The sequence below is a fragment of the Sarcophilus harrisii genome, chromosome 1 (genome assembly GCF_902635505.1).
Source record: "Sarcophilus harrisii chromosome 1, mSarHar1.11, whole genome shotgun sequence".
In the NCBI taxonomy this organism is placed as follows: Eukaryota; Metazoa; Chordata; class Mammalia; order Dasyuromorphia; family Dasyuridae; genus Sarcophilus; species Sarcophilus harrisii.
Genome location: NC_045426.1, coordinates 687,264,073 through 687,288,531, shown reverse-complemented (window position 1 = coordinate 687,288,531; position 24,459 = coordinate 687,264,073). Strand labels below are relative to the sequence as shown.

General features: G+C 40.4%; 1 protein-coding gene across 2 annotated transcripts in view; it reads left to right on the top strand.

Annotated features, from left to right (window-relative positions):
- The window catches only part of P2RX4 (purinergic receptor P2X 4), a 34,066-nt gene extending 12,208 nt beyond the window's left edge, over positions 1-21,858 (top strand). Inside the window, exons 3-12 of one of the 2 annotated variants that reach the window (XM_031948556.1) lie at positions 5,692-5,760; positions 5,921-5,993; positions 6,599-6,695; positions 15,725-15,805; positions 16,190-16,331; positions 16,588-16,724; positions 19,127-19,220; positions 19,352-19,417; positions 20,478-20,573; positions 21,158-21,858. In XM_031948556.1, coding sequence (XP_031804416.1) covers positions 5,692-5,760; positions 5,921-5,993; positions 6,599-6,695; positions 15,725-15,805; positions 16,190-16,331; positions 16,588-16,724; positions 19,127-19,220; positions 19,352-19,417; positions 20,478-20,573; positions 21,158-21,187 — 885 coding nt within the window. In that variant the 3' untranslated portion in view covers positions 21,188-21,858. Of the gene's footprint in view, positions 1-5,688; positions 5,761-5,920; positions 5,994-6,598; positions 6,696-15,724; positions 15,806-16,189; positions 16,332-16,587; positions 16,725-19,126; positions 19,221-19,351; positions 19,418-20,477; positions 20,574-21,157 lie in introns of both variants that reach the window. The other variant, XM_031948555.1, reaches the window with a different exon arrangement.
- The last annotated feature ends 2,601 nt before the right edge of the window (positions 21,859-24,459 follow it).

Below are 24,459 nucleotides of genomic sequence, written 5' to 3'. Positions count from 1 at the left end.
AAAGTATGTGGTAGAAACAGAAAGAATATGATCCTAGGTTTCTAATGATCCTAGAGATAGAAGATGGATCCCTCTTTTCCTTGAAGAAGTGAAGGATCCACAGGTGTGGAACATTGAATTTAATATCCAGTTTTTTAAACATATTGACTGGCTTTACTGATTTTTTTCCTCTTCTTTTAAATTTTCTTTTGTTATAAGGGGCAGTTTGGGGAGGGAAGGAAGCGAAGAAAGCTGAAGAGGGAAATTCAGGAAGTATAAAAACAAAATATATTAATAATGTTTTAAAAGCCAGTGTGAGCACAAGGCAAAATAGAAGAAGGTTGTTCTTGTCTAGGGACTAGCTTTCTAAGCTATGATCTCTGAATTAGGGGAAAAAAAAGTCCTAAAGTAAACATTAACATTTCACAATTTTTAATGACTGTTGTTTCCTCTTTAGAACAACAGAAATGTGTACCTTTTACTCCATATACTTTATATCACAAGTGTGATCACATGGAGATAAGCTGCCACCCTTAATTCAGGACTGATGGAAGAATTTTTGGGGGGAGGAGGACAGTCTTGGACCTGCACTTTTATGCATGTGGATCAATCAGATCATGGTAGTTTAGATCTCATGGGAGACTTAAAATTATGCAAAGAAAAATATGCAAAAATAAATACCCTAGAGCCTTTCAAATCCCCCTCTCTTCAAGCTTATTTATATCACATCAACTTTTTTTAAGAATAGGAAGCTGTGCATTTTTGTTTTTCTTCCCAGGTTATTTTTACTTTCTTTCTAAATCCGATTTTTCTTGTGCAACAAGATAACTGTATAAATATGTATACATATATTGTATTTAACATATACTTTAACATATTTAACGTATTAATCTAACTGCCATCTAGGAGATGGGTTGGAGGGAGGGAGGGGAAAAGTTGGAACAGAAGTTTTTGCAGGGTCATTGTTGAAAAATTACCCATGCATATGTTTTGTCATTAAAAAGCTATAATAATAAAAAATAGAATAGATCCTTTTGGCCATAGAAACTCTTAAAGGTGAGAAGGAATGGGATCTAGGATCCCCTCATTTGGGCAGTACCTATCCACATAAAATCATGAGTCCTTCAAATATTAAGGTGAATATGAGGTTCCAGAGAAGGGAAGAGTAGTTAGCATTCTGTAAAGGGAATTAAAATAAATATTGTGGTTAGATGGCTGTTGCATCCATAAATTGCAGGGTTTTTTAATGAGAACTTAATTTGATCAGCACAGTGCCTGGAATATATAGTAGATTCTTAATAAATGCTTGTTGACTTAATTTGACCTTGACCTGTTCCTGAGAATTCAAGGACCTGCTGTATCTTCTTGTAGAAAGACAACATGGAATAATGAGGAGAATCATTAGGATGTGGTATGAGGAAGGACCAGATCTGAATCCTATATGATCTTGGGCAAGTCCCTTGTTGTGGGCCAGAACTCTGTACTTAAAACAAGGATTCTTACAAGGTGCTAACTTGGTGGAATTTCTAAAGACAATGGTTATCTAGTTTAGCATGGTGATTAATAGTTCTCTAGTTCAGTACATGTACTTAATACTTAATATAGTTCCACAAGATTCACACCTATGATAGTGTAATTAGAATAGAGCATATAAGCTGGGACAAACTCAGTCAGGATCAGACAGCCTCTCGGTCAAAGAACAGCATCTGCCTCTCAGTCTTTGTCTCAGTCCTTGTATCATCCTCTCACAAGAGGAGATCCATTCTGGATTGGATCTCCAGCAGCCACTGTCAGGTGGCTCCCATGTATTCCAACAGCTGTCCCATGTCTTCCAACAGTCCCTTTACCTCTGAACCTCAGTAAAACAGAGATGAAAATACCTGTAGTCTCCACTTCACAGGAGGATTGCGAGGGTCAAATGAATTAGCATTACGAAAGTGCTTGGCAAACCTTAAATTGCTATGGCAATGGTAGCTCTGTCTTGATTATCATTAGTATTGATATTTTTATTACAACTCTTGTAAGGTAATGCATAGCCACGGTGCCTTCTATGGTAGATCTGAGTAGAATGTTTTACAGATTATATAAAAACTCTCCTTTCTTAATGGGATTAAAGATTCATTGGCTTCTTCACAAATAAACTTTACAAGTTCCATCTGCATGATTTCCTGTTTCTATTATTCCCTTTTTGCCTATTACAAGTTCTTCTATTCCTTCTTTGCCCAGACTGAATAGAAATTTTTATTTGTACTGAATACAGTGCTAGTCCTAAAATTAGCTGTTGGTTCTATGTTGATCAAGCTATCTGTGAAATAATAGAGGCAGCCTGAGGCAATGATTGGAGGACTGGGTTTGGAGTTCATATGTTGGGTTTATGTCCTGCTTCTCAAACTTACCAGTTGTATGACATTGAGCAAGTCACTTGTACTAGTCCCTAAAATTAGAAGGAGGTCACTCTCAGACTGAGTAAATTATGGCTTGGTGTTTGGGCTCTGACAGACTCCTTATGGTGTTGACTCTGTCTTCCTCTGTTTACCGTAGGGGCCAGTAAGGAAAGAGTTTTACAACTCAATTCTCTTCCCTCTCTGTTCTGCAATCAATCCCAGGGTGGTTATCCCAACTTAAATTCAACAAACCCTCCTATGTACAAAGCTCTGGACTGGCCAGATGGGAAGAGATAGAATAGATGGCATTATTTTTGCCCTCAAGGAACTTGTAATTCACTGTGGGGAATGATATATAGGTAAACATAATACAGGGCAGAGCATGAAAGAGATCAGGTCGATGCTCTCTGATAATTTGAGGAGGGAGGAGAAAGCAGTTTCAGTTTCAAAAATTGATTTTAGACTTAAGTACTTCTCAGAAAAATCTGATTGATCAGTTAATACTGAAGTTACAGGTTTTCAGGATTATATTTCACATATATATTCCTCTCCTTTCAGTTTCTTTGAGGAAAGCAACATGGTATAATAGAAAAGGTATTGACCGCAAGCCTGGAGTTGGGAGGACCTGAATTCAAATCTAGTCTTAGACAATTATTGCTGGGCAAGTTTAATCCTGTTTGCCTCATCTGTAAAAGGAAACGATGGACCATTCCAGTATCTTTGCCAAGAAAACCCCAAATGAGGTTACAAAGACTTGGTTATGACTGAAATGAATGAACAAGGAGATTTAGTTGGGATTCAGAAGACCTGAATTTAAATCTTGGCTCTGTCATTTTTTTCATTTTTAATGATAACTTTTAATATTCAAAACACATGCAAAAAGAGTTTTCAACATTTATGCTTGCAAAATCCTATGTTCCAAGTTTTTCCCCCTTCTTTCCCCTACCCCCTTCCCCTAGACAGTAAGCAATGCAATATAGATTAATCATGTGCAGTTATTCTATACATATTTCCACATTTATCAACCTGCATAAGAAAAATCGGATCCAAAAGGGAAAAATGAGAAAGGGGAAAAAATCAAGCAAACGACAACAATAAAGGTAGACATACTATGTTGTGATCCACATTCAGTCTGTATAATCCTCTCTGGATGCAGATGGCTCTCTCCATCACAAGTCCATTGGAACTGGCCTGAATCACCTCACTGTTGAAAAGAACCAGCTCCATCAGAATTGATCATCACATAATTTTGTTTTGGCTCTGCTATTCTGTGTGACGTGGGATAAATTGCTTCATTTCTCCAGTTCTTCAACTGTAAAATAATGGGCTTGGATTTGAAGACTTCTTAGGCACGTTCCAGTTCTAAATCTCTGATCCTCTGATTTTATAAACTAGAAGGACTTGTTGTAAAGAAAGAATCCCAGCTCTACCATTCTAATGCCTAGTGAACCTAGCAACTTTTCTTCTGTATTTGTATTTCTCAAATTCTGAATCTATCATTCTCCTTTTCAGAGCCTGTGAAACTGAATTGAAAATGAAATTCTGACATTTCATATTACCGACTCTCTTGTTTTGCCTTACTCATTTCTTTTCTGCAATCTTATTTCAGTCATTTTTTTTATTATATAGCTTTTTATTTACAAGATATATGCATGGGTTATTTTTCAGCATTGATAATTGCAAAACCTTTTGTGCCAATTTTTCCCCTCCCTTCCCCAACCCCCTCCCCCAGATGGCAGGTTGACCAATACATATAAAATATGTCAAAGTATAAGTTAAATACAACATATGTATACATGTCCATACAGTTATTTTGCTGCACAAAAAGAATCGGACCTTGCAATAGTGTACTATTAGCCTGTGAAGGAAATCAAAAATGCAAGTGGATAAAAATAGAGGGATTGGGAATTCTATGTAGTGGTTCATAGTCATCTCCCAGAGTTCTTTCGCTGGGTGTAGTTGGTTCAATTCATTTCTGCAGAGTCATTATTTAAAAGAATTTGGAGGGTTTTGAAGATGAGCTTGGATGAGCCCTTGCCTTTACTCTGCCATCTTGGCTCCATCCTTCTGCAATCTTATTTCTATCCAAATTTTAGTTTTAATCTCTGTCTTTATTTCCTCCTTTAAACTTCTTATATCTCTTTTAAGCCATTCCAGAGTTTTTGTGGTGTTTTCCTAGACTTTAAAGATCTGGTTTCTCTTTCATCTGATCACACTATGTCTTAAAGATGCTTTCTCAAGTCATCTGACTCAGCATAATAGTTCTTTATTATGTTATGACTTTCTAGTTGTCCACTTTCATCTTTATTTCTTCTAGTCTCCCTCTTGTTTTTTCTATTTGTGTCTTCATTCTCTTCCAATCAGATTAAGGATTAAAATCAATCAGCTTGAAAATTCACTCGGGGTCAGCTGGGTGGCGCAGTGGATAGAGCACCAGCTCTGAAGTCAGGAGGACCTGAGTTCAAATTTGGCTCCAGTCACTTAACACTTCCTGCTGTGTGATCTTGGCCCAGTCACTTAAGCTCAATTGCCTCAGAAAATAAAATTTTAAAAAAACTCACTCAGAGGACTGAAATAAACTCTTCCTTTAAAAGCAGACTTTATACACATAGATACAAAGCAAGTTGAAAATATCATGTGACATACTGCTATGTAACTAAATGTCTAAAGGTTGAATGATATAAGCCAGTGGTTATTTGGACCTGGCTGAAAGAGATAAGCAAAGACTCAATGCCTCATACATACAGATATTTGGCAGACACTTATTAGTATCTTGAGAGAATAAGAAAAATGGATTTCAAAATCTGTCTGAGATGAAAATATGCAGGGAAGATGAGGGACAAGAGGGACTTTCAGACCTTTCTTGTGGTAAAAGATCAAACACATGATAATCCAACCTGACAAAGAAAACACAGACTTTGATCTTACCATAGCTTTCCAATCAGGAATCGTGTGCTAAGGACATTAAATAGGTTCTGTGAAATGTAACCACAAGGTTGGATAAAGTTTGGAAGAGAATATCCAAAGAAATCCCTCTACATCCTACCATGCTAGTCATGATGATTGATCAGCACCAAGCCTAGGTACCTGAGTATCTGGGGTAAAAGTTTGTATAAAGAAAGAACAGTCACTTCTCCAAAAGCATGTGTCTTTGTCAAGAGACTCTGAATGGTGAATCTTTCTCATAGGGACCACCAGGTTGCTTTCCACTATGGCACTTGAGAGCAGCCGATAGTATGTAAATCGACAACTGGCTGACTTTTCTGTCTGTATGTGTGGGCTGTAGGTAGATGTCAACATTCTTGTCTTTCTTCCCATTCTACAGCAGGAGAACTCACTGTTTGTCATGACCAACATGATTACTACCTTGGATCAGAGACAGGGCACCTGTGCTGAGGTAGGTGATAAACATTCCTGTAGAACAGGCTACCAGCGATGGTCTTCTTCCTTGTGCCTTGTCCTTGTGAGTGCCATGGGTCCTAGGACATGGGTACTGGCTGTGGTTTCGAAAATAAACCCACACGGGCCTTATTTTTCCTCATTTTTGTCTTCTTCAGCTTCCGAGTGCTAAAACTGAGTGTAAATCAGATGATGACTGTCCTTTTTCCTCCTCTGATGTCCACAGCAGTGGTATGAGCTTATCTCCCATGGTGCACTTCATAGAATCTATTTGATCTTAGTGGAAGCCTCTAGAAAAGGCCAGCAGGCTCAAAGTTCATGTTTTCTTTGTGGGTTCAAATAATAGCCATGTGTTTGATTGGAACAGCAGTCACTAACATTTGAACCCTTCTCGATGTGACTTTCTGTAATGGAGAGAACAGCCTTGAGTTTTTTCTATCAGAGATGGAAGGCCATCTTGCTTTAGTATGGAGTTATCCCTTCTCTGATAGAAAAAAAAACTTAAGGGCCAAGAAGTCTTCAGGATTCCCTGGGATTGTCTTATAACAAGGCCAGTATTTAATAATCCAGATCTCTGTCCTCTGCAATTTTCTCAGACCCCAGAAAGTATCTATTTGCCTTGAGTAGTAAGTAATTCCCTTGTGAGACCATTGATCTCATGTTCCTATGCAGTTGGACTTCATGCTGATGCCCAAATCTTTACACATTAAACTTGCTTGATGGCTTGATTAAGGTACCCATGAATCCAATAGTAGAAAATGGGGGAGGAGGGAGAGTTGGGATGTCTACACTATGGTGAGACACTTGTCTCATTGTTCTTCCTGATGCTGCTCCAGGAGTGACAACTGGAAGATGTGTAAACTATAATGCTCACGTGAAGACATGTGAGGTGATGGCTTGGTGTCCAGTGGAGAATGATCTTTACGTGCCCCGGTGAGTCATGGCAGATTGGCCCAGACCTAAGCTAGGGAAAGTGAAGAGATCATAAATTATGATTTGTAAGGGAGGAGTTTGGTCCCATTCAACAAATATTTACTGTGCCAGGTGGTGTCCCAGATGTTTCCTAAAAGTTGCCAGTTATGGCCGAGTAAAAACTCCTAGAATATTTTGATCTGGAAGATGCTTTAGATCTTTTGATCCAATCTGCTTATTTTACAAATGAAAGAAAAGGGTAAAAATTGTCCATTCAAGTGCAAAAACATTAACCAAACCAGTTTAGGAGAGAAGAATTATGACTAGACAAAGAAATAATGCTCAAGGTAAATGACTGGAGTTTTTAGTGAACAGGAAGCCCAGTAAGTCAAAACAGTTAAATGGTAGCTTAAGGGGGGAAAAAAAGCTAATGAACTCTTTATTATTGTTTAATTGTTTTCATTGTCTCTTTGTGACGCTTTTTGGAGTTTTCTTAGCAAAAATACTGGAATGGTTTGCCATTTCCTTCTCCAGCTCTTTTTACAGATGAGGAAACTGAGGCAAACAAGGTTAAATGACTTGCTCAGAATCACACAGCTACTAAGTATCTGAGGCCAGATTTAAATTCAGGTCTTTCTGACTCCAGTTCTGGTATTATATCACCTATACTTCCTCACCCTAATCCATAATAGCTATTGGGGGCATGTAATAAAAGTAGTATGTCCAGAACCAAAGTGATAGACTTGCTATACTCTCTTACACCTCTAATCCACTAAAACTCCCAGATCTTTTTTCAGAACTGTCCAACTGTGTCTTCCTTATCTTTTATTTTGATTTTTTTTAATATCTAGATATAAATCTTTACATTTATCTCTACTGAGTTTTATCTTATGAAATTCAGCTTTTAACCCATCACGATCCTTTTGGATCCTGATTCTATCATCCACTAGGTTAGCTCTTTCTGCTCTTTTGGTGTCACCTTCAAAACTGATGAGCAAGCCATCTCTGTCTTTATCCACATCACTGATTTTTTAAAATGTTAATCAACACCGGGACAAACACAGAATTCTGGGACACTTCCCTAGAGACTTCCTCAAATATCCATATTGAGCTATTAACAATTATCATTTGAGTTCAACAGTCTTACCAGCTCTAAATCCAGCTAATGATATTGCCATAGAATCCAAATTATCACTATCTGGAGAGTATAAGATAGGTACTTTTACTCAAAGTTTTGCTAACGAAGATGAGCTCAATATACAGCCTTCTTCCTACCATCTATCTAGTTTAGCAATCCTTTCACAAAAGGAAGTGAAACTAGTCAAAAACACAAAAACATCCCATCCTTGATAACGCCATACTGACCCTTTCTTTCTCCATATTTCATAACTCTTTAGTGATCTGTTCTAGAATTGACTCAGGAACAAAAGTCACATTCACTGACCCGTAGGTGACAGAGTCTACTCTCTTCCTTTTTAAAAACTGGGATGTTTGCCCCTTTTCCAGTTTTGTGGTCCTTCTCCGCCTTGCCATGCTTATTCGAGCATTTCTGACAGTGACTCTGCAATCCCATGTGCCTGTTCTCCCAGGACCCAAGGACACAGTTCCTCTGGCCTGAGCACACTGAATTCATCATGGGAGATGGGTGTGCTCTTCTTCTGTCATCACCCATCTTGGATATTAGTTCCGGGTTACTCAATCTTTTTCTGTTCTTCTGGCAGAGAAAGCAGAAGCAAAGTAGGCATTGAAGAGCTCTCTCCATCATCATCTTCAGTTATCATCCCACCCATGCTAAACAAAGATCCTGGCCCTTCTCTGATCCTCCTTTTTCTCCTAGGGGAGTCTTTTTAAAACCCTTCTTGTTTGCATACTTCAAAACACACCCACAAAATCAATAACAGTTCTGTGTAGTAAGAATAAAATCCAAGAAGTCATATTGGCAAGGGAGATTCCATTCAAGATAAGCACAAAATAGATAAAATATTAGGCAACGAAGGTACCAAAAAAGGCAAAATGCTTCTATTTATCCAATTACAAAGTGCTCTTTAATGAAATAAAGAACTTAAAAAGCTGTTGTCCTTAGCTTTCCTCTCCAACCTCAGCTTGTTGTGAGTTTTAGCATTCCCAGCACTGGATTTTTTTTATACTCTCATTTTAAAAAAATTCCATTTTACATGTAAAAACAACTTTAATATTCCTTTTTCAAATTTTGAGAGCCAAATTCTCCCCCTCCTCTCCATCCCTCATTAAGAACACCACCAATTTTTTAAAAAAGTGGGGCGGGCAGCTAGGTGGTGCAATGGATGGAGCACCTGCCCTGAAGTCAGGAAGACCTGAGTTCAAATGTGGCCTCAGACACTTAACACTTCCTAGCTGTGTGACTCTGGGCAAGTCACTTAATCCCAACTGCCTCAGCAAAAAAAGAAAAGAAGAAGAAGAAGAAGAAGGTGAGCAGTTGTAATAGACCACACAAGTGTAAGTTGACACTGTTTTTACAGGACCATGCCCAGTAACTCTTACTGCCATCCTATGATAAGGCCTTACTTCTACCTTCTGTTTTAAGCTTTAAAAAGCTGGTTGGTGAGTGCCTTATGTATCTACAGCATTCCCTCAAGATATCCCTTTTTTCCCCCTCTTCTCTGAAATTGGTTTTGGGGGGTCTCCTGAATTGAATTCTCCCATCCCTCCCCAACTGATTTTCCCTATAGCATTTTGGGATCCTACATATCTTTCCTCCGAATCCTTTGAAATCTACTTCCCCAAGTTAGAAGGTGCGTGTCAGACTCTGCCCAGACTTCTTCTCCTTCTCTATCTTAAACTTTAAGAAGCTGCAATCACTTGCCCCCAAAGTTCTCATCATTTCCACCCCAGCAACTAGTTTCTTCATATTATTTTCAGATCAGTCAACATTTATTGTTGTTGTTTGTCCTTCGTTCTCAAAGAGGACCAGAACATCAAGGAAGGGATGCCATAACATGCAAGTGAATTGGATTGAAGTGATGGAAGGCTGTGCAAGTCTCACTTTTTTTCCTCACTTTTCCCTTCAGAGCCACGTTCCAGTGGCAAGATAAAGATCAGGACGACTAGAGATGGCCCCAGATGCAGTGGGAGACCTTGGCCTTTTTAAGCCAACATTCATTTAGTGTTTTCTATTTGTTAGTCACTGTGCTAAGTGCTAAGAAAAGCAAAAACAGTCCTTCCCTTAAGGAGCTCACATTCTAATAGGGAAAACGCTACAAACAAGATCTGTCCAGTGTTAATTGAACGATACTCTTGGAGAAACCAAATGGCGCAATGGATAGATCACTGGCCCTGGAGTCAGGAGAACCTGAGTTCAAATAAGGCCTCAGACACTTACTGCTTATTAGCTGTATGACCCTGCATTTAGTCCCAAATGCCTCTCAAAAAAAGAGTTAAGTAAAAGAAAAAGAAAGATATTCTCAGAGGGAAGGGATGAGAAGTAGGGACGGGGGGAAAGGATTCCTACAGAGAGTGGGTCTTAAAGGCAGGCAGGGAACCTAGAAGGCAGAGGTGAAGGGGGTTGAGGATTCCAACCATGGGGAACAGATAAGTAGACCAGTGTAGCAATGTCAGAGCATGTGTAGAGAAGTGGAGAATAAGCAACCAGAGAAGCAGGAAGGGTCTTTAAATGACTAACAGAAGACTTTCTGTTTACCCCTGGAGGTGATGGGGAGCCACTGGAGTCTATGGAGAAAGGACCTAAGTATTGAGAGCCATGTTCTAGGGAAATCACTTTGGCAGCTGAGTGGAAGGGGGGTAGAGTGAGGAAGACTTAACTGAAAGGCCTTTTTGAAGAATAAAAATATCATTAAGAGAAGAAGTTGTCGATCCTTCTGCTTTTAGCAGAGGAAGAACTCTGATTAATTGAAGCAAAGCCTGGTTAATTGAAGCCCTGTGGCTCTACTATAATATGTTTCTATGGAGGCTTGTGAGCTATTTCCCAAAACTCTTCCATTTTCCTTTTTGTCCAGGTGGCCTGTAGTATATTTAATGACCAGATGACTTCACTTTCTCCTTCCATTGACCTTGACTTTTAAATATTCTCTGAGGGAGTTCCCCTCTCTCAATTTTGGACAAATAAACTTTTAGAATATGCTGCTATCTTACCTCAGCTCCCTTTTTTCTCTCTCCTGTTTCTTTCTTAACCCATCCATAGCCATAGATGTTTTCACAGTGGATTTCATCCCATCATGTCTGAGCTTTGCCCCTTGTGTTAAGACCAACAGTTCCTCTTGTTTCCTAAATTCTGGCTTTTGGATCCAGATCCTTGAGGAAGCTTTGGATTTTGCTATTAAAGGCCCTTCCCCTACCCCTATCTTTCTAATCTGCTTATACCTTGTGCCATTTCCCTCTCCTTGCAACATACCCTTCATTCAAGTGACACCAGCCTGGCTGTTGCTCTCACCAGATTCTCCATCTCCAAGCTCCAGGCATTTCCCCTGGCTGTCCCCCATGCCTGGAACGCTTCCCTCCTCATCCCTACTTCCAGGTTTCTCTGGATTCCTTCAAGTCTCAGATAGTATCCCCCTTCTGTAAGAAGCCTTTCCCAAATCTCCTTAATGCCATTCCCTTCCCGCCATAGATTGTTCAGTTTATTTTGTCTGTAGCTGTTTGTACAGAAGTGTTTTTGGGGTTCTTGAGAACTGCAACTGTCTTTTTGCCTTTCTTTATATCCCTGGTACTTAATACAGGACCTAGTATACAATAGGCACTTAATAAATCTCCTGGCAACCTCTGGCTCTTTAAGCTGTTCTTTTTCCTTCTTTAGATCTCCTATCTATGGGATCCCTAGGCCAAGCCCCATTGGGTCATGTTTGGGTCCTGATTGAATCAGATTGAATGTAAATAGCAGTCATTTTGGCTTTGGCTGGAAACCCTGAGAATCTTTCCCTCCTAGATTCATTCATTCATTCAGATTTGGGGGTAGCTAGGTGAAAGAAGAGATTCTTTGTCTCCATTGCTACCTCTCCTTACTCACTGAATGGGTGTTGCCTCAGTCAAACTAAGACCTTTTGAAGATCTTAGCTCAAAAAGGCCAAGGTCTCCCATTTCATCCAGAGCCCTCTCCAGGGATCCTGATCTATGTCTGGCTACTGGACGCCTATGGCTCTGGAAGGGAAAGTGAACCTGGTGACTGCAGAGCCTTAAATTACTTAAATCTAATAAACTTGCATGTCATGGCATCTCCTCCCTGATGTCATGATTCTCTTGGAGAACAAAGGACAAACAACAGTATCTGTGAGATCTAATTATGGGGATACACACAGGTATTTTTCTCCCTCCCCTGCTTGATTCAATCTGCAGATCTATTCTTGGGATGCTTTTGGCAGGTGGATTCCCTTTGGAGCTAGGTATCATCACTCCTGTATTTTAAATTATGATCCAGGAGTCCAGATGCAATTCCCAGACACCACCATCTTAGCTGCTGTGTATTTCCCAAATTACTTTTTCTGTTCTATACCCCTTGCCTTCAAGGGCCAACAGTGGGGAAAAAAAAAAAAAGTTTCTTGCCTGAGACTTCCTAATAGTCTGCAGTATTTTCCAGTTTCCTTGTGGCAATGCCATTAGTATCCATGGGAATCACCAGAAATGAGTGGTTGTATTCCATGGGTGGCATCCATCTGGGTAGGTCTTAGAGGCTGTCGTTATACCGTGGGTTACGTGCCCAGGAAGACAGCAGAGCACCATGGTTCTTAATCAGATCATCAAAGAAAGCAGACAACCAGCAACTCTAGCTATTTTCCTTTCCCCAACTCATCCGCTTTCTCATCCGTTAGCTCCTACAGCCTCCCTGCTTCCCTCTTCAGAAGAGCCCCACGTATCTCTTTAAGCTCTGTCCTTTCCCTTCCCTTTCTCCTCTGGGTTACGTTCTTCAACTCATGAACATCCTGTCATTTGGGGAGGGAGGTGGCTGTTCTCAGATCCCATTTTTCCCCATTGAAGCCTCCCTTCTGTTTCCCATGAGATTGCTGCTTTCTCTCTAATAACCTAAAGACTATTTGGCTCTGAGTCCCGTCCTCTTGTCCTCTAGGGGAGAGGTCAGCCTCCAATTAGAGAAAAGTCACTGATCTGTGACAGAAGTATCAAAAATCTGAAGGCACATATCTGGAAGCAAGTCACTGCAGAGTTTTTCTCCTCATAATGGTAGAGGGCAGCATCAAGCTCCCAGTCCCCTAAGCTTCCAACCTAGGAATCATCCTGTACTCCTCCTGGCTCTTACCTCCCCATATCCAAGATATAGTCAAGGCCGTTCGATTGTATCTTTGCAGCTTCTCTCAAATATACCCCCTTCTCTCCTCAGACAATCCCACCCCCTGAAGCAGACCCTTGTTACTTAGCATCTGGATTGAAGTCTACTGTTTCTACTCTCTCCACTCCAGTCCATTCTCCATTCAGCCACCAAAATAGTTTTCGAAAAGTGCATATTCCATGATGTGACCTCCTCCCAAATAAACTGCAATGGCTCCCTATTGTCTTCAGAATTATATATGTATATATGTTCTGTTTGATATTTAAAGATCTTTATAAACTGCCCCCTCCCTCATGTCTACTTTCCCCCTAAGATATATTCTTTGATCCTCTGACCCTGGCCTCCTGGTTATTTTATAATAAAAAACCCTCCTCTCAGCTCTGGGCATTTTCTCTGATTGTTCCTCATGCCTGAGAGGCTTTCTCCTCCCTCCTCTGACTAGAGACCTCCCTGGCTTCCTTTAATTCCCTACTTAGAATCATACTTTCCATGTGAAGCCTTCCCTAGCACACACACCCCCCCAATTCCAGTGTCTTCTCTCTTTTAATTATTTTGTATCTCTTCTGCATTACTTGTTTTGTTTGTGTGATGTCTCCCCTATTGGACCACAAGTTCTTTGAGGGCAGGAATTGTCTTTTGCTTCTTTTTTAATCTCCAATCCTTAGCACAATGCCTGGGACATGATATGTGTTTAATAAAGTTGTGCTGATTGATTGATTGAGATTTCCAGTATTTTCATTTCAGTTTTTTTTTACCTCCTTGTGAATGTTTATGCCTCTTGTCACTTCTTAATAACTTATTTATTCCATTCAGCTCTTTTCCTTAGTCTTTCCAGTTCCATAGTCATACGTATCTATTTGTCGACCCTGTACCAATCCCGTTCCATCAATTTGCCCACCCATGGATCCACTCCTTCAAATTGCTTCCCCCTCTAATTGTTCCACTGATCTTTTCTACTTTATCTCTTCTACTTTTCCTTTTTGAACCTACCTATTCACGTTGTACTCCTTCATCCCCTTATAAAACTGGATTCATTATCTCTTTACTCCTCTCCTACCAAAATCTCCCCTCTTCTCAGCCCCCCTCTAATCACTGAAGGCATCATCATCCTTCCGATCACTTTTGTTCATACTCATCTCTTTATGTGCACCCAACCCATACATCAACTCTGTTACCACATCTTGTCATTTCTACGTTAACAATGTCTCTTATAAATGTCCCAGTCTCTCTAGCAGGGGTCCTCAAACTTTTTAAATAGGGGTCCAGTTCACTGTCCCTCAGACTGTTGGAGGGCCAGACTATAGTAAAAACAAAAACTTTGTTTTGTGGGCCTTTAAATAAAGAAACTTCATAGCCCTGGGTGAGGAGGATAATCGTCCTCAGCTGCCACATCTGGCCCACGGGCCGTAGTTTGAGGACCCCTGCCTAGAGAGCACAAGGCTACCAAGGCCACAAGCATGTTTCTGATGGAATAGTGTTGGGCTGTAAGAAATAGTAAACATGGTTTCAGAAAAATCTGGGAAGATTTATATGAGCTGATACACAGTGAAATAAGCAGAACCAGGAGCACATTATACACAGTAGCTACAATATGATAACAATAATCAACTATAAAAGACTTAGCTACTCTGATCGATGCAAAGATTCAAGACAATTGCAAAGACTTATGATTTTTTAAAAAATTGCAATCCATTACCAGAGAGAGAACTTGTAAACTCTAAGTATAGATTGAAGCACAATGATTTTCATCTTCTTTGTTTTTCTTGGTTTTTTTCCCTCACAGCATAGCCAATGTGGAATTATGTTTTGCATGACTTCCTATATATAATGGTATCATATTTCTTGCTTTTGCAATAGGTGAAGGAGGGGGTAAAGTAAAAGGAGGCACAGAATTTAGAACTGAAAATAAAAATTTTAATTTTTTTAAAGGAAGATGCAGGCCCTCTCAGGATCGCTTCAGGCTTGGTGAACAGAGAGCAGCCAGGAAATGAAGAGGCACTCCTTGATGGTCACAGTACCAGGAGAGGCATGCCCACAATATGCCCATCAGGGAAGGGTATCAGCGTGCAGGCAGATTTGACTTATAAAACCAGACCTGTCACAATGGTCACTAAACTGTCTGGGGATGTATACATAAAATCAATCCCAAGGGCTCACTGTAAATGTTGTCATAAATGCACAGTGAATGACCCACCTCCTCAGCCAGTACTCTAGCTTGTTTGTTTCCTCGCTCCCCAAGAAAAGCTATTATAATGGAACATACTCTGTTGTAGAGTTCACAAGCATAACTTCAGTCAATTGAATAGATGATTAAAGTTATGCTTGTGAATTCTACAACAGAGGATGTTCCACTTTCAACTTAGTCATTTAGTCTGACTCTTTGTTTCCCCATTTAGGGTTTCTTATCAAAGATCCTGAAGTGGTTTGCTATTTCCTTCTCCAGCTCATAATACAGATGGGGAAACTGAGGCAAACAGGGTTTAGTGACTCACTGAGGATCACACAACTAAGAAGTGTCTGAGGCCAGATTTGAACTCATGAAGATGAGTGTTCTGATTCCAAGCCAGGTGCTCTATCCACTATGGCGCCACCTAGCCCCCCCATGCTCACAAGATAGGAAACTTCTCAAAGTGATTGAGAACCCCTCTTGTCCCCAACATTTCACAACCTTTGTGTAGTTGGAGGCAGCGGATCTGGTTCTGTCTGAGAGAAGGAAAGGAGAGACAGCTAGAATAACCCGAAGCTGTTTACATTTGTCTCTGTGTGTGTGTGATTTCAGACCTGCCCTTCTGAAGGCCACAGAGAATTTCACCATCTTGGTTAAGAACCACATCTGGTATCCCAAGTTTAATTTCACCAAGTAAGTATTGGGGCCTTCACTCCTGAGTGGGGAGTCCCTGGCTCGTAAGCCTGTGCCAGTCATGGGCATTGGTCCTCCCAAGCTGGAAAGATCGAGGGGTAGACCCTGTCCATCATTAGCTAGGCTAGTCCTTCAGAGGATGCTTATCACAGGGTGGCCAGCAAGGGGTGGGGGGGTGGGGGGTGGAGACAGCAGTGTCCCAGAACTGTCTCCTAAGAAGGCGAATAGCTTATTGGCTCTGATGGAGAGGGATGGAGTCCTGAATTCTCGAAGGAAGTCCTCAGGAAGGGCATGAAGCTTGTGTCCTAGAGGAATGCTCTTGGTAACCAGTTCTCCCTCTCCCTTCCTTACCTCATATTCCCTTTTGCTCCCTTCCTGCTACAGAAGGAATGTCCTTCCCAACATTAATACTAGCTACCTTAATTCCTGTAACTATGACGCCAAGACAAACCCATACTGCCCCATATTCCGTCTCGGCCAAATAGTGGAGAGCGCAGGGCAGAACTTCCAGCAGATGGCCGTGAAGGTAAGTGCTGGCTTTTATTCATTCTGTCCCAGCTTTTTCCTGAAAGAGCATTTCTAGCATGGCTCCACAAGAGAACCTTCTTGGGACTGATAGCCACTCTCTAGCTCGTCATCTGCTGCTGTTGGGAGGTTCTTTTTAACTCTTTAGTGGCTTTAAAAAATATATTGATTTTTTTTCCACATGATCAGATGGTCTCGGTATATTAACTTTGCTCCAAGATGAGCAAATGACCTCCTTCTTTCTTTGAAACATGCAGGGAGGTATCATGGGCATTCAGATCAAGTGGAACTGCAACCTGGACCTGGCCGCCTCCCACTGCTTGCCAAAGTATTCCTTTCGCCGCCTTGATAATCAAGACTTGAGCCACACTGTCTCTCCTGGCTATAACTTCAGGTGGGAGGGGTCATAGGATTCATTTTTTATTTGCCTAGATGTTCGGGTGGGAGTTGGGAGAGGACAAGCATTATTGATCAGCTGGGATTAAGAAATAATGCCCATTTCTAATGTCTGTGCCCTTCGAGAACCAGGCCAGAGAACCCAGGCAAGACTGACCTCTTGTAACTAGTTTTTGAAAACTGCTGCAGATAAATCCTAGTTAAATTCGGCACATGCATTTGGAGGGTTTGTAAAGTAAGTAAATTGGAGGTTTGAATCTCAACTGTGCCGTGAGGACCAGTCACATTGGACAAGTCACTTCATCCATGTGTGTTCCTTTCTGCCTCAGTAAAATGCAGGATGGATTGAAGGTTCACCCGTTTTCTGGTTCTGGACCCCTTGGGCAGACAGAAGCCTGTGAACCCTTGCTCAGAAACATGACTTTAAGTGCATAAATAAAATAGAATTATTGAGAAAGTGTATTATGAAATGCAATTATCAATGTTTTATGAAAGCTCACTAATAGACCCTAGCTTAAGAACCCCTGGTTTGGTGTCACATCAAGGGACAGCACACAGATGTTAACTCTAGGAGGGCCTACGGATTACCTCACACTCATGTAAGATTTTTGATGAAGCAGTAATAGAGCAAGTTATTTTTGTCTTCCTCTCCCTTTCTGAAACAGCACGACGTGGGGCAGTGTAAGTTTGTTTTATTTGGTTTTTCTGTGCAGCCCTCCATCAGCTCCCCTTTTTTGCATGCAAACTATTATATCAGAGGTCCAGCTGGAAAATGTCTTCTGGCCTCCTCAGCAGTATTCTGTGCTGTGTGGTCTCCCTCTTGTGGTGAATTGGCAGCTTAGATGCAGAACCCCAACAAAGCATCCAGAGGAAAAAATCCTCTTTTATAGTAATGGCCAAACAATAATTCTTTTTGGATGCAGAGGTGATACCATGTCCTTGAGCATGAATGGATTTGTACATGTCCCAGCAGAGGGGCTGGCTTTGGGTGCAGCTGACCACTCCTGCTCCCGATTTTCTGTGCAGCAGGGCAGTGCCCACCAGCTCAGTCCTTCTCTCAACCTATTTCCTGGTCTACAAAATGGGAAAGCTTGGAGAAGGAATGGCAATCCACTCCAACAGCTTTGCCCAAAAAAACCCAAGTAAGGTCACAAAGAGTTGGACATGATTGAAAAATGACGAAACAGTGACAAAACGGGAATGATAACAATGCTTCCCGAGTCTAAGATCCGCTGAGATTGGATACCCATTGTCCTCCGAACCTTAAAGTGGCAGGTTTGCCACACAAGAAGGAACTTCCCGGACACTAGTACCAAGCTAGGCACTATAAGGGAACTATGGCCTCAGGAGCACTGCCATTTTCCAGCCAGCTACAGGCAGTCACTGCCCACGAGCTAAACAGAGGCAGGTTGAACATTTCATTGTCAAGTCACCTGAGGCATCTGCATATCCCCATAAGCCTCCAGTGGAATGGCTTTCCCTCTTTCCCTCCTTTTTTCCCCTAAAAATAAAGTCCACAAGATGGAATTGGCTTCTTGAATAGGTCATTCTATATGAGCATGGAGGGGTGTAGCTGCTTTCTGTGGTTGACTGAATTAAAACTATATTAAAACATGTTTAAAGAAAGAAGCAACTAGATAGTGATATAAAGATAATTATCTAGTTGCTACTTCCTTTAAAAATGTTTTAATTTTTTAAGTAGTCAGGTGATCTTAATATATTAGAAATAACACTCAAAGGCAATTGAATAGTATAGCCAGACTCAAAACAGAGCCATGTGCACAGTAGGTACTTAATAAATTGAATTGGTTTGAATTAGTGGCGACCATGATGAGGACATAAAAAGGAACTTTCTGATGCCCAAATATTGTGAGGAAGGCTTTGTCTTAGTCTTTTAGGTAGATTATAGAGAAAGTGGTTAAGTAGGTAGTGCAGTGGATAGAGTGCTGGGCCTGGAGTCAGGAAAAATGAGTCCTTCTGAGGTCAACTCTGACCTTAGACACTTCCTAACCATGTGACTCTGGGCAAGTCCCTTAACTCTGATTGCCTCAGTTTCCTCATCTGTATAATAACCTTGAGAAAGAAATGGCAAACCACTCCAGTATTTTTGCCAAGAAAACCCCAAGTGGAGTCACAAAAAGTCAGAAATGACTGAATAAGAAAAAAAAAAAACACTCAATTACTCTCTTCATTCATTCATCAAATCCCTATCATACGCCTGGTACATGTAAGGCACTGGTTCTGCTGTGTGATGTTATAACTCTTTAAAACTTATTAAACAGCACCCACTGCTGCTTATTAACCTACTAATTGTTGGGAGCCTCAGAGTTAGTGAAGAGGCTGAGGGTCAGGTCTTGTAGCTTCTGTAGGACTGCTGAAACATCCACATCTCCTCCCCAGGTTTGCCAAATTCTATAAGGATGCCAATGGCACGGAAATCCGGACCCTCATCAAGGCCTACGGCATTCGCTTTGACATCATTGTCTTTGGAAAGGTAGAGTCCAAACCTCTCTCCCGTCTCAGCTGGTTTTAAGCCATAGACCTTCTGAGAAGCCAGAGGAAACCCTTCTCCTGTCTTTTTCCCTTCTCCTCTTGACCCAATCTCAAATGTTTCTTATTTGTCAGGCCGGGAAATTTGATATCTTCCCTACCATGGTAAACGTTGGCTCTGGATTGGCGCTGTTTGGAGTGGTAAGAAGCCGGTATTTCTTCTGTGCTAACCGAAATGGTGGGATAGTATCCCAGAGATCACTCCGTACTCACCGAGCTCCTTTGGCAAGAAGGGACTAACTGCGGAGCTTTTTATTTAATTTTCTCCTAAATTGGAGAAGCTGGGCAGAATTAATCCCAAGGTTCCTTCTCAGAGCTGCTGTCATCCTGAACTATCCTGAAGCAGCATGAGCTTCCTGGGAAAGGAGGGAGTTCCTTAAACCTGTGGGTCACCAACCAGAAGGCAGATGACCATTTGGTAGGGATGTTATGGGCAGAAGTGTTATTTGAGTATGGATTAGACCTGCTGGCCTCTGAGGTTTGTTTTCATATTAGATTTTTTAACATTCTCTGATCTGTTCTTCTGATATGAGATTCTAAGGCCCATAAGCAGCTGGGGGATCCATTATAGGTGGGTGGACCTGGAATCTGGAAGATCTAAATGTGACTTCTGCCCTGCACACTCAGTCGTTTCAATGCTGTCCAACTCCTCAAGCTTTGGGGTTTTCTTGGCAATGACTGGAGTAGTTTACCATTTCCTTCTTCAGCTCACTTAACAGATGAGACAAGTGAGGCAAACAGGGGTAGGTTACTTGTCCAGGGTTATATGTGAGGCAGGATTTGAACTCATCTCTTCCTGACTCCAGACCTGGCACTCTGTTCACTATGGCACTACCTGGCTGTGTAACCCAAAGCAAAATCATCTCCCTTCTCTCAACCTATTTCCTGGTCTACAAAATGGGAAAGATTGGAGAAGGAATGGCAATCCACTCCAACAGCTTTGCCAAAAAAAACCCAAGTAAGGTCACAAAGAGTTGGACATGACTGAAAAATGACGAAACAGTGACAAAATGGGAATGATAACAATGCTTCCCGAGTCTATGATCTGCTGGGATTGTATATTGTCCTCCATTGTCCTCCAAACCTTAAAGTACTATCTGCCAGCTGTTATTAAAAGGAAGGAGGGGAGTGAATAATCTGAGTAGCATTAAACGAGAGGAACTGAGTCACTCTGATCTTCCATTGTCTTTCATTCATTCAGACCACAGTTCTGTGTGACATCATCGTCCTCTATTTCATGAAAAAGAGGTTTTATTACCGAGAGAAAAAATACAAATATGTAGAAGACTACGAGCAGGTAATTAGTCCCTTCTAAACTTCACAGGGAAAATGAACTGAAGTAAATTCTTACTTTCACCTCCAGGCTCTTAGGAGAAGAGAGAATAGTATGGTTCCTATGGCCAACGTGGTGAAGGCTCCCAAAGTGATGAATGAATTACATGAAGGAAGCAGCATTTATTAAGCACTTAAGTACAAACACTGAGCTAAGTGTTAGGGATGCAAATGCAAAGACAGGCTCCGCCTTTAAAGAGCTTATGTCCTTGAAGGGGACAGCAATGGCCAAGGAGGTCAGTTTTGACCCTGGCAGTTTCAGGGATGATGATTGGGGCCTAGATTGGCGTGTTCCATCCAGGAACAGTGGCAGATTTGATTATGGTTCCAGACTTAGGAAGGAATAAGAGAAGGTGCGCAGGCAATTGTGGAAGTTTTCGAGGAGATGATGGGAGAATCGGGAGTAAAGTGAAATTCAGCTGGGGCTAATAAGATCAGAATAATCTGCTCAAAACGAGAGCCACACACAGGCAAAAGGTGCGCTAACAGAGCAGCACATTCATCCAGAACCAGCCTGTGTTGAAAGGAGTCACTTGTGCTTCTTTACAGGGACTCACTGAAGCGTCTAGAACTGAATAAGAAAGTTAGCCCCATGGTGTTCAGGACCAGATTCGGCCCTATCCCTACACTGCCAAGGAGTGCTCACCTCTGCAGGATGACAGAGGAGGGAAAAATCAGCTGCCCTTGTGGAGAAGGCTGGTCCTCCTCTCACAACCACAATTCACTGCATGCTCCTGGGTCTTCAGGATTGCTGTCCTAAGGATCACATGCTGGACATCTGTTTGCCCCTAAATGGGTTGTTGCTTGGTCCTGTTTTGCTGCTCAAGTTGGACATTCCTTTCTGTTATAACAGAAAATGTCCTGAAGGCCGTTGATCCTATCCACGCTCAGTATCATCAGTGTATTTTATGGGACTTTGGATAATCCTTTTCTATTGTCATTTTGATTTTTTCTTTCTTCCAAAACTTCGAGCTGCCTTAGCCTTCGAAAAAGGTCCCATTCTCCCAGCTTCTGACAACCACATCTCTTAATCTAAACACACAAGTTCAAGTACTTTTGAGGGAAAGATCACCCGGGAATATGGTACCTAAGATTATAGGATCCCTTGAGCTGTTCACAACTTACTTATTTCCTATGAGCCAGAGAAATTGTCCACATTATTTTGATGTATATTTAGGAGTATTTCTCCTTGTTCTAATTCCTTTGTAACTTAAGATCTAAAAAATAAAATATATTTTATTAGTTGGCAATATTATTTGACTGAAAGGCTAAAGCTTCCATAGGATTTAAAACTGGAATGGATCTTAGTTGAAATGAATTTAATATAATTGTTTGGCAGATATGGAAACTGAGGCCCACAAAAAAAAAAGGAATGACTACCTTGAGTCAGACAGGTAGTAATTCGCAGAGCAAAGAGTGAAACCCAGATCTCCAACTTCAGATCTAGTGGTCCTTCCACCACCATGAGCTACCTTTATAGTATAAAGTCTATACTATTATACATTTTCCCTCATTAGGTTCAATAATCTGTTCCATGATGATAATTTTTATATGTATTTATCCAGTTCTAGTTTCTCTCCTGAGTACCAGACACACAGTCTTTTAGATAGACCAAATTAGGAGTTTTTTAGGCATTTCAAAATCAACACAATTTGTTATCTTCTTCCCCCCCGCCCCCCATCTCCCACACAAATTCAACTGTTCCTAACTAGGAAGGGATCTGTCAAGGACACTTTTAGCATTATCTACATTGCCCAAGACCCACTCTCAGTGACATACTCAACTTCTGACTCAAATCTAGTCCACATACCCAATGCATTGTCAAGGGAGCATTCCAGTATGGAAACAGTGGAGAGATGGATGAAGAAAGAAGCATTCATTAAGACATTCTATGCCAGTGCTAGGGGGTACAAGTGCAAGCAAACAAGAGTCCCTGGCCTCAAGAAGCTTATGTTCTAATGAGGGAAGACAAAACATAAGGGGAGCCTAAAAGGTGAGGATGCCGGCCTGCTTTGGAGTCATCCAATAATTGATACAATATCACACAAGATAAGATGAAAACTCACTTTTCAGAGGGGGCAGAGGGAATATAGTGTCAGGTAGGAAGGAGTTGAGGATGCCCAAAGATCCAGGGATATGTTGTGTTAGAAACAGGAGATCTGGTCATTTTTTCCTTTTTGATCTGATTTTTCTTGCGCAGCATGACAAATATGTAAATATGTTCAGAAGAATTGCACATGTTTAACGTATATTGGATTGCTTGCTGTCCAGGGGAGGAAGGAGAGTAGGAGAGAGGGAGAAAAATTTGGAACACAAGGTTTTGCAAGGGCGGATGTTGCAAACTATCTTTGCATGTATTTTGAAAAATAAAAAAAATGTTATTTTTTTAAAAAGAAAGAAACAGGAGACTTGGAGCTGGAAAGTTCCTTGGAGGACTTTGAGTTGAGCCTCATCATTTTACCAATGTAGTGACTGAAGTTCAGAGAAGGTAAAAAATGTATTTAAGGTTACATAATAAGTATCTGAGGTAGAGTTTGAATCCAGGTCTCCCTGACCCCAAGTCTAGGGCTCTATCCACTACACCAAGATCTATGATTTTGTCTTTTTATATTCAGGTTTGGGATGAAATACAAGTGAAAATGTAATCCTAGCCACCCAAAGAAGAATTGTTTGCTAAGTTGCTAGTACCCAGAGCTAACCAATACAGTCCTCCTTTGAAAATTTTCCAACTTCCTGACCAGAGGTTCTTAATCAGGCTGCATGAACTTTTTTTTTTTTAATAATTTTGAGAATCACTTCAATATAATTCATTTCTTTATAATCCCATACATTTTATGCATTTAAAAATATAATACTGCTATAACTATTCTCAGCAATACAGTGATCCAAGACAATTCTGAGGATCTCTTGATGAGAAATACTATCCATCCCCAGAAAAAGAACTGATGGTGTCCAAATACAGTTGAAGCATACTATTTTACTTTCTTATTTTTCTTAAGGGTTTTTTTTGTCTGTTTTCTTTCACAATATGTCTATTTGGGAAATGTTTTGCATGACTACACATGTATAACTTATACTGAATTACTTACATTCTCAGTGGGGGAAGGAGGACAGGAGAAAATCTGAAACTCAAAATTTTAAAAATGAATGTTAAAGTTGTTTTATTTATATATTTATATAATATAAATACACATATTTACATATATTTTATATATTTACATACTACAAGTATATGTTTACATTATATATCATATATTTATATAACATACATATATTTATATACAATATATTTTATGTATTTACATATGTTTATATTAAATCTCATTATATATATATAATATAAATACATTTATTTATATGCAATATATTTATATAAGTATATGTTTATATTATATTTATATAGGTATATGTTTATATTATATGTCATATAATATGTATGATATATAATTTAAATAACAAATTTTAAAATTAATAAAATCAAAATTATTCTGAAAGGGGGTCAGTGTGCTTCTCTGAATCCCCAAGGGGTCCCAAAGACCCCTTGAAGTCCGGCTCTAGATTCAATTTAAAGTATTTTGATATTATTTCCAATTTCCCCTGGATGGCTCTTGTATGTGTGTGGTTATTTGTGGTTGTAATATCCAGTTTTAATTCGTTTAGAGAAGGGACTGTTTTTGCCTTTTATGCTCCCAGCCCTTTGCACAATGCCTGACACATAATAGATACTTAGCAAATGCTTGCAGACTGACTATACATAGCTCCAGCTTTCTAATCATTCTATTCTAATATGATACAGGAAAAAAAAAAAAAAGCCTCACTTAAGAGCTCAAATCTTGCCTCATAACATACAA